General features: G+C 41.3%; 1 protein-coding gene across 1 annotated transcript; it reads right to left on the bottom strand.

The window, feature by feature from the left end:
* Positions 1-22: 22 nt before the first annotated feature.
* Positions 23-8,860, bottom strand: LOC125260120 (transmembrane protein 184C-like). Its single transcript, XM_048178303.1, has 10 exons — positions 8,617-8,860; positions 8,289-8,419; positions 8,129-8,165; positions 7,830-8,035; positions 6,647-6,721; positions 6,470-6,563; positions 6,202-6,314; positions 3,643-3,742; positions 3,281-3,452; positions 23-800 (listed from the first exon to the last, which is right to left on the bottom strand). The coding sequence occupies exons 1-10, from the start codon at positions 8,731-8,733 to the stop codon at positions 520-522; spliced, it is 1,326 nt and encodes a 441-aa protein (XP_048034260.1). The 5' UTR covers positions 8,734-8,860; the 3' UTR covers positions 23-519.
* Positions 8,861-9,621: the final 761 nt, after the last annotated feature.

Here is a 9,621-nt window from a genome sequence, read left to right as displayed (position 1 = left end):
CCTCTTAAGCCACAGCATAAAATAATTAGTAAATAGAGATTTTATTTTGTACATATATTGATAAAACATTAGTTAATGCCACATTTGCAATATATTATTTTCACAGGAGTCAGACCAGCACATCTTAATCGATTTAAAACAGCTCACGATTTACAATACTTGCACATTAAAAACAGATCTCATGTATGATATTAGACCTTTCACACACATTTTTGGCGCAAGATTTGGAAAACAACAAAAATTACACTAGTGCCACCTAGTGTTGGAAGGTTGGTGGAATTTCTAAGTTTCTCACCAAGTTTGAGTCTCTGGGATTTATGGTTTCTGACACTTTTATGGCAATATAATTAATACAGGGTTCCAGTCAGGGTTATTATCCTTAACTAAAAGTATTAAACCATTTTTGTTAATTAAAATAAAGATAAAATAAAATAAAATATTAGATGAAAATCTTAAACTATGTTACCTTGCCAAGCTGAAGCACTGTCTTTGTTTTCCCATAGCTCACCCCACCCTTTGCTAGGACTCTGTTCCTGTGCTCTGATTGGCTATTGCAGGCCCAGAGTCGCTGTCACTCTCCCAGGAGGAGGACGTGAAGCCAGCGGGGGCGGAGATAGAGTGGGGTGTGTCTGTGTAGCCCAGCCCCTGGTATCGCCCCTGTGGGGAGGCGGGGACTGAGTGACGGTCGCTGGCGAGCCGCTCATGGGACGTCCCGGCGAGCAGACCGGTGTGTTCACCCTGAACGACATCCACTTCAGAGCCGAAGAACAGCTTACGGGGACGACCTAACACAGTACGTCCTGCAGAACGCACACAAACGGCACATACGGTTAAATGGCCAATTAGTCATGATCGCCTGACTTTGGGTAGCATTTTGATACCAGACAAACACACTAGCAACCATCTATAACACCTAGCTACCACAAAGAAAGCCCTACAAATTGCCTAGCAACACCCTAGCAACCAATGACACCCTAACAACCATCTACAATACCCATCAACTGGCTTGCAACCATTGAGAGCATCCTAGAAATCACATAGTAACACCCAAGCAACCACCCAGAAAATCCTACAAACTGCCTAACAACACCCAAGCAACTGTCTAACAACCACATAGCAACGCCCTAGCAACTATCTAGTACATAACACCTATCAACTTCCTTGCAACCACTAAGAACATCCTAGCAACTGTCTAGCAACAGTCTAGCAAGCACCCAAAAAATCCTGCAAACTGTTTAGCAACACCTTAGCAACCAGCTACTATATAACACCTATCAAATGCATTGCAACCACTAGCAACTGCCTAGCAACCACCCAAAAAAATCCTACAAACTGCCTAGCAACACCCTAGCAACCATAAAGCAATGCCCTAGCAAACGTCTGTTATATAACACCCATCAACTGTCTTGCAACCACTAGTAACATCCTAGCAACAATCTAGCAACCACCCATAAAATCCTGCGAACTGCCTAGCAACACCCTAGCAACCATGTATTATATAACACCTATCAACTGCTTTGCAACCACTAAGAACATCCTAGCAACCATATAGCAACGCCCTAGCAACCATCTAGTATATAGCACCTATCAACTTCCTTGCAACCACTAAGAACATCCTAGCAACTGTCTAGCAACAGTCTAGCAAGCACCCAAAAAATCCTGCAAACTGTTTAGCAACACCTTAGCAACCAGCTACTATATAACACCTATCAAATGCATTGCAACCACTAGCAACTGCCTAGCAACCACCCAGAAAATCCTACAAACTGCCTAACAACACCCAAGCAACTGTCTAGCAACCACATAGCAACGCCCTAGCAACTATCTAGTACATAACACCTATCAACTTCCTTGCAACCACTAAGAACATCCTAGCAACCATATAGCAACGCCCTAGTAACCATTTAGTATATAGCACCTATCAACTTCCTTGCAACCACTAAGAACATCCTAGCAACTGTCTAGCAACAGTCTAGCAAGCACCCAAAAATCCTGCAAACTTTTTAGCAACACCTTAGCAACCAGCTACTATATAACACCTATCAAATGCATTGCAACCACTAGCAACTGCCTAGCAACCACCCAAAAAATCCTACAAACTGCCTAGAAACACCCTAGCAACCATAAAGTAATGCCCTAGCAAACGTCTGTTATATAACACCCATCAACTGTCTTGCAACCACTAGTAACATCCTAGCAACAATCTAGCAACCACCCATAAAATCCTGCAAACTGCCTAGCAACACCCTAGCAACCATCTATTATATAACACCTATCAACTGCTTTGCAACCACTAAAAACATCCTAGAAACTAACTAGCATCACCCTGGCAATCACCCACCAAAATCTACAAACTGCCTTACAACACCCTAGCAACCATCTATGATAAAACACCTATCAACTGCCTTGCAACCACTAGCAATTGCTTAGCAAACACCCCCAAAAAAGTCCTACAAACTGCCTAGCAACACCCTAGCAACCATATAGCAATGCTCTAGCAAACATATATTATATAACACCTATCAACTGCCTTGCAACCACTAAGAACATCCTAGCAACCACCCAAAATCCTATAAACTGCCTAGCAACACCCTAGAAACCAAACTATATAACATCTATCTACTGCCTTGCAACACCCTAGCAACAACCCAAAGACTACAAACTGCCTAGCAACACCCTAGGATCCATCTACGATATAACACCTATCAACTGCCTTGCAACCACTAAGAACATCCTAGCAACTGCCTAGCAACACTCTACCACTTAAAAAACCTATGAACTGCCTAGCAACACCCTAGCAACCATCTACAATATATCGCCTATCAACTGCCTTGCAACCACTAATAACATTCTAGCAACCGCCTAGCAACACCCTAGCAACCACCCAAAAAATCATGCCTAGCAACACCCTACCAATGCTCTAGCAAGCATCATCTGTATTACACCTATCAACTTCTTTGCACCACTGAAACAATCCTGGCATCTGCCTTGCAACACCGTAGCAACACTCTAATACATACTGAAAATAAAAATGCCCATGTGACATTTATTAGCTACTAGTGCAGCTAATTTTTAAAACAAAATTGCTGGAAAATGTCCACAAAAGTACAATAAATCTAATAAAACCTCCTTGAATGTTTTCAAAGGAAAAATTCAAATAAATGTTTATTTAATAATTTATACTAAATTTACTAGTTAAGCCAATATTGTAAAAATCATATAAAATAGTAATTATAATTAGCATTATGTGTGTCCCCATGAAGAGGGGGTGCGTTCTCACCAACGTTGCGCACTTGCTCTGAGATGTCCGCGCGTATGTCCGAGACATCCAGCATGGCGAGCAGCGAGTCGAAACACGAGCCCTCGTCATCCTCACGCACGTATGGACGGCTGCTGAAACTGTAATGATGAGCGATCGCTGCCAGAAACATCTCGATACAGATAATGAAGTCCTACACGCAAACAGACACAATGCTTAAGAAGACAAACACTTCATGAAAAGACTAAATCCTCATTCACTTCAGAAACTAACAAAACTTTTCCTTAAGGCCTTCAAATATTGTGTACATATATTGTACTTTCAAATCGTAGGCGTCTATGATATGAAGATAACCATGTGTTTGAGTGTGTGTGTGTGTTCACCTGTAGTCCAGTGGCTACTGCTTCCACACTATCCCACTCCCAAGTGTGTTTGTCTGAAATGACTCCGACCTTCACCAGCAGAGCGATCAGCACAGCCTGCCTGCAACACCAAACTACATGTGACACAACTGAAACATGGAGTTTTCAGACAACCAAGTCTGTAAGTATCATGCTAACTGCTTAGCCAACCATAGCAACCATCCAGCATGGCCTAGCAACCGTCTGGGAATATGAACCAGCCGAATCCCAGCACTAGAACATCATTGCAACATGTGATTGGGCTCTATTGCAATGTACTGACACCATAGCAACTACCTAGCAACCATCTATAACACCCAGAAAACCACAAACTGCCTAGAAACACTCTAGCCACTGCATAGAGAGCACATAGCAATGCCCTTGCAACCATCTATTACACCTATCAACTGCCAACCACTGAGAACTGCTTAGCCACCTAAAAACTCATACAAACTGCCTAGCAACACCCTAGAAACCACCTATAAAACCCTACAAACTGCCTAAGAACTACCCAGCAAATACATAAACATTATAGCAACCATTTATAACACCTATCAACTGCTTTGTAACCAATGAGAACATCCTAGCAACTGCTTAGCCACCTAAAAACTCCAACAAACTGCCTAGCAACACCCTAGAAACCACCTAGAAAACCCTACAAACTGCCTAAGAACTACCCAGCAAATACATAAACATTATAGCAACCATTTATAACACCTATCAGCTGCTTTGTAACCAATGAGAACATCCTAGCAACTGCTTAGCCACCTAAAAACGCCAACAAACTGCATAGCAACACCCTAGAAACCACCTAGAAAACCCTACAAACTGCCTAAGAACTACCCAGCAAATACATAAACATTATAGCAACCATTTATAACACCTATCAACTGCTTTGTAACCAATGAGAACATCCTAGCAACTGCTTAGCCACCTAAAAACTCCAACAAACTGCCTAGCAACACCCTAGAAACCACCTAGAAAACCCTACAAACTGCCTAAGAACTACCCAGCAAATACATAAACATTATAGCAACCATTTATAACACCTATCAGCTGCTTTGTAACCAATGAGAACATCCTAGCAACTGCTTAGCCACCTAAAAACGCCAACAAACTGCATAGCAACACCCTAGAAACCACCTAGAAAACCCTACAAACTGCCTAAGAACTACCCAGCAAATACATAAACATTATAGCAACCATTTATAACACCTATCAACTGCTTTGTAACCAATGAGAACATCCTAGCAACTGCTTAGCCACCTAAAAACTCCAACAAACTGCCTAGCAACACCCTAGAAACCACCTAGAAAACCCTACAAACTGCCTAAGAACTACCCAGCAAATACATAAACATTATAGCAACCATTTATAACACCTATCAACTGCTTTGTAACTAATGAGAACATCCTAGCAACTGCTTAGCCACCTAAAAACTTCAACAAACTGCCTAGCAACACCCTAGAAACCACCTAGAAAACCCTACAAACTGCCTAAGAACTACCCAGCAAATACATAAACATTATAGCAACCATTTATAACACCTATCAGCTGCTTTGTAACCAATGAGAACATCCTAGCAACTGCTTAGCCACCTAAAAACGCCAACAAACTGCATAGCAACACCCTAGAAACCACCTAGAAAACCCTACAAACTGCCTAAGAACTACCCAGCAAATACATAAACATTATAGCAACCATTTATAACACCTATCAACTGCTTTGTAACCAATGAGAACATCCTAGCAACTGCTTAGCCACCTAAAAACTCCAACAAACTGCCTAGCAACACCCTAGAAACCACCTAGAAAACCCTACAAACTGCCTAGGAACTGCCCACAAGTACATATCAACACTATAGCAATCATTTATAACAACTATCAACTGCTTTGCAACCACTGAGAACATCCTAGCAACTGCCTAGCAACCACCCTGGAAAACCCAACAAACTACTTAGAAACACCCTAGCAACTGCCTAGTGTCACACAGCAATGTCATAGCAACCTGCCATGCAACACTATAACAACCACCTAGAAAACACTATTAACTACCTGGACACACCCTAGCAACTGCCTAGTACCACATAGGAATGCCATAGCAACCATCTATCACACTGATCAACTGCCTTGCAACCACTGACAAAATCCTAGCAACATCCTAGCAACCACCCAGAGAATCCTACCATCTGCCTAGCAACACCCTAGAATCATATAGCCATGCCCTATTAATAACTATATAACCATCTATATATATAACCAACCATCTAATATCCATTATCTTCTTTGCAACCACTAAGAACCTAGCAACACCCTAGAAACCTGCTTTGAACACACTAGCAACTGAGACAGACATTAGTACGAAGCAGCAGCTTTCTATTGTGATCATGTAGAAGTATTTTACTTTAGTTTTTCTCATTCAAAAGTTCCTGCACCGTCACTAAACAGCCATCAAGCATCAGCGTCAGACTCTCACTGCAGTTCATTCTGCTGTATTTGTCTGCGTGTTTGAATGTTGATGTTTGTGTGAACACGAACGTACCAAAAGGAAACGAAGACGACGAGTTTGACGCACAGCAGCTTCCCGACGGGCCTCAGAGGCTTCAGCTCTTCTCTCAGCGTTCGGTAGAACAGCAGCAGGCAGTACATCGCGAACTCAACACAAGACATTATCAACATCAAATCAAAAGACTAAAGACTAAAAACAGAGTATCAGTGATTCACAGGCATCAGGAGGTCAGTATGCTGCAGTCTGTTACTGTAATAATGCATAATTATATTCATAAACGAATAATGGAAGGTGTTGTTACCAGCTGTGAGGCGTTGTTGACGATAACGAGGTACGTCCACGCGTTTCTGAAGCTGAAATTCCCTTCATCATAAACTCCACAGAGCTGACACACACTACAACACAGAGAGAGACTTCAGATAGAGTTCACGACATTTACTCATCTTATATTGACTGTGTGTGTGTGTGTGTGTCGTACAGTGCGATGATGGTGGTCACAGGTCTCACTGCTGTATACTGCAGAACTCCAAGCTTACATCTGAACAACAGAACCCTGATGAACAGAGAGAAATTCATCTCATTTCATTTCCTTTCCTTTATGTGTTAGACATGTGGCGATATTCGGTAATGTGATATATCACGATAATGAATATCCACAATATTGTTATCGTGGTACTTTCCCCATCAACCGTATAAAATGCACTACACCGCTGTGCATCAAAGGGACACAGGCACTCAGATGTAAACAAGCCCAAAGCGCACGAGAAGCACAACGAGTGAAGGAGACGCGCTGAATGAAAGTGCACGTTCACTCTCTGACAGCAGATGGAACAGCAGAAATGCAGCGGTTACCCCGGAAACCCGTAAACAAAGCAACTAGTGAAGTTTTTAAAATGCTTCAAACAGCCATTCATTTTTTTTATCTCAATGTTGTTCATCACAGCACCAAATACTTAATACTTAATACTTAATAAATACCAAATACTTAAAGACTTAATAGGCTATTTATTTTCAAACTTAAACATTTTATATTTTATATGCCCTAATGATTAGAAATGTTCTGATTATTTGTTATTGTTCAGTAAAACTTTGAGACATACGGCTTCATTAGTTAACATGTTAATTCATTATTATCAAACTGACAATGAAAAATACTTATAAAGCATTAATTATTCTTAGTTACTGTTTAATAACATTACTAAAATCAAAAGAACTTATTTAATGGACCTGAGATCAAAGTAACAATGATCAGTTGTGTTTCTTAACTAACATTAACAAAAAATAATACTTTCTGTAACAAATGTAGCTATTGCTCAATCTGAGTTAATGCATTAAATAATGAGATCTTATTGTAAAGTGTTTCCTGTTGTTCTTTATAGCCTCATTCTTTTGCACTTTAATCTGTTTGAAAATTTTACTATATATATTTTTGTGTATTGTATTATTGTATTTAAACATTATAGTTCTTTTTGTTATTACAAAAATAGTTCTTAAACCTGTTATACTGACAACACTTTTTTTGCAACTTATTTCAATACCGTGATAAAAGCTTCAGCAATTAATCGCAACAGGAAAATTTGATACCGTCACATGTCTAGTGTGTGTGTGTGTGTGTGTGTGTGTGTGTGTGTGTGTGTGTGTGTGTGTGTGTGTGCACTCACTCGCCCATGGCCCACGGCGGGCAGCAGCAGAAGGGTGGCAGCAGCGGTCTCTCCTCCTGCACCTCCAGCACCAGCACCAGACTGGGATACTGATTCTCCAGGAAGTTCAGCAGGAACATCAGGAAGTTGTAGATGACGTACGCCTCGTAGCATTCTCGACACGTGTCCACATAGATCGCGATCTTGGGGTATTTTAGAGCGATCCACTGCGAGACACACAAAAGCATCTTCAGGACATTGTTCTGACATTTCTCAGGATTCCTCCTGTAATTTGGAGACTGGATGGATTTGTTACTCACGCTGTCTAAGCTGTATATGGGAACCATCCAGAGAATCCTAGAAGAACAACAGGCATTCATGAGTTCATCTGCTGATTCTCATTTATAGGACATGTGAGTGAGTGTGTGTGTGTGTGTGTGTGTGTGTGTGTGTGTGTGTGTGTGTGTGTGTGTCAGATACCTGATGATGGGTTTTTGTAGCTCAGGCTGTGTGTAGTGAACCAGATGTTGTAAAATACCCCACAGTGAAATGGGGATCGTCATACAGACAAACACACCTGCGATGAACCATGCTTTAGTGTGTGTGCCCACCTACAACACACACACACACACCATTAACAAAGATAGATAGATAGATAGATAGATAGATAGATAGATAGATAGATAGATAGATAGATAGATAGATAGATAGATAGATAGATAGATAGATAGATAGATAGATAGATAGATAGATAGATAGATAGATGGATGGATGGATGGATGGATGGAATGATGTTTTAATGCCTCACCTCGGCTCTCCGCAACTCCCACACGCACAGCGGCAGTGCCACCGCGAGCACCAGCGCGAACAGGAGCGCGACCAGCGGCCGAATCCAGCGCCGCCAGCGCCCGCAGCACCCCGGCATCTTCACCCGACACCGATCCGCTCTTTAAATCATCTCCGACACAAGCGCCGATCACGAGCTCGAGCGGAAGATGCTCGTCACGCACGACTCAACAGGGAAACAAACAGGGCGTGATTACCACATTACAAATCCTACTATTGAGAAGGCTTAGCTCATGAATTATAATCAGGAGAGGCTGACGTTGCTTGGTAACCTTGAGTACGTAGACTAATTAAATATTCATAAGCCAGGGCTTCCACTGGATTCGTTAAAGGGTTAGTTCGCCCAAAAATGAAAATAATGTCATTAATTCCTCACCCTCATGTCGTTCCACACCCATAAGACCTTCATTCATCTTCAGAACACAAATTAAGATATTTCTGATGAAATCCGATGGCTCAGTGAGGCCTGAGCAATGACATTTCCTCTCTCAAGATCCATTAATGTACTAAAAACATATTTAAATCAGTTCATGTGAGTACAGTGGTTCAATATTAATATTATAAAGCCACGAGAATATTTTTGGTGCGCCAAAAAAAACAAAATAACGACTTATTTAGTGATGGACGATTTCAAAACACTGCTTCAGGAAACTTCGGAGCGTTATGAATCTTTTGTGTCGAATCAGCGGTTCCGATCGCGTGTCAAAACGCCAACGGCTGAAATCACGTGACTTTGGCGCTTCAAACCGCTGATTCGACACACTGATTTAACGCTCCGAAGCTTCCGTTATTTTGTTTTTTTGTCGCACCAAAAATATTCTCGCGGCTTTATAATATTAATATTTAACCACTGTACTCACATGAACTGATTTAAATATGTTTTTAGTACATTAATGGATCTTGAGAGAGGAAATGTCATTGCTGGCTATGCAGGCCTCACTGAGCCATCGGATTTCAACTAAAGAAG

Source organism: Megalobrama amblycephala, linkage group LG24, assembly GCF_018812025.1.
Source record: "Megalobrama amblycephala isolate DHTTF-2021 linkage group LG24, ASM1881202v1, whole genome shotgun sequence".
NCBI classification, from domain to species: Eukaryota; Metazoa; Chordata; class Actinopteri; order Cypriniformes; family Xenocyprididae; genus Megalobrama; species Megalobrama amblycephala.
Note: the sequence above shows the minus strand (reverse complement) of the source record. Positions and strands in the feature narration are given on the sequence as shown.

What these genes read in the sequence shown, in the direction of transcription:
- LOC125260120 (XM_048178303.1), bottom strand. Translation starts at nt 8,733, where the DNA reads ATGCCGGGGTGCTGCGGGCGCTGGCGGCGCTGGATTCGGCCGCTGGTC. An exon ending in CCATATACAGCTTAGACAGC is followed by an intron (nt 8,036 to 8,128) that starts GTGAGTAACAAA and finishes TGTGTCTCGCAG; the next exon opens with TGGATCGCTCTAAAATACCC. An exon ending in GTCGTCTTCGTTTCCTTTTG is followed by an intron (nt 3,743 to 6,201) that starts GTACGTTCGTGT and finishes TTGGTGTTGCAG; the next exon opens with GCAGGCTGTGCTGATCGCTC.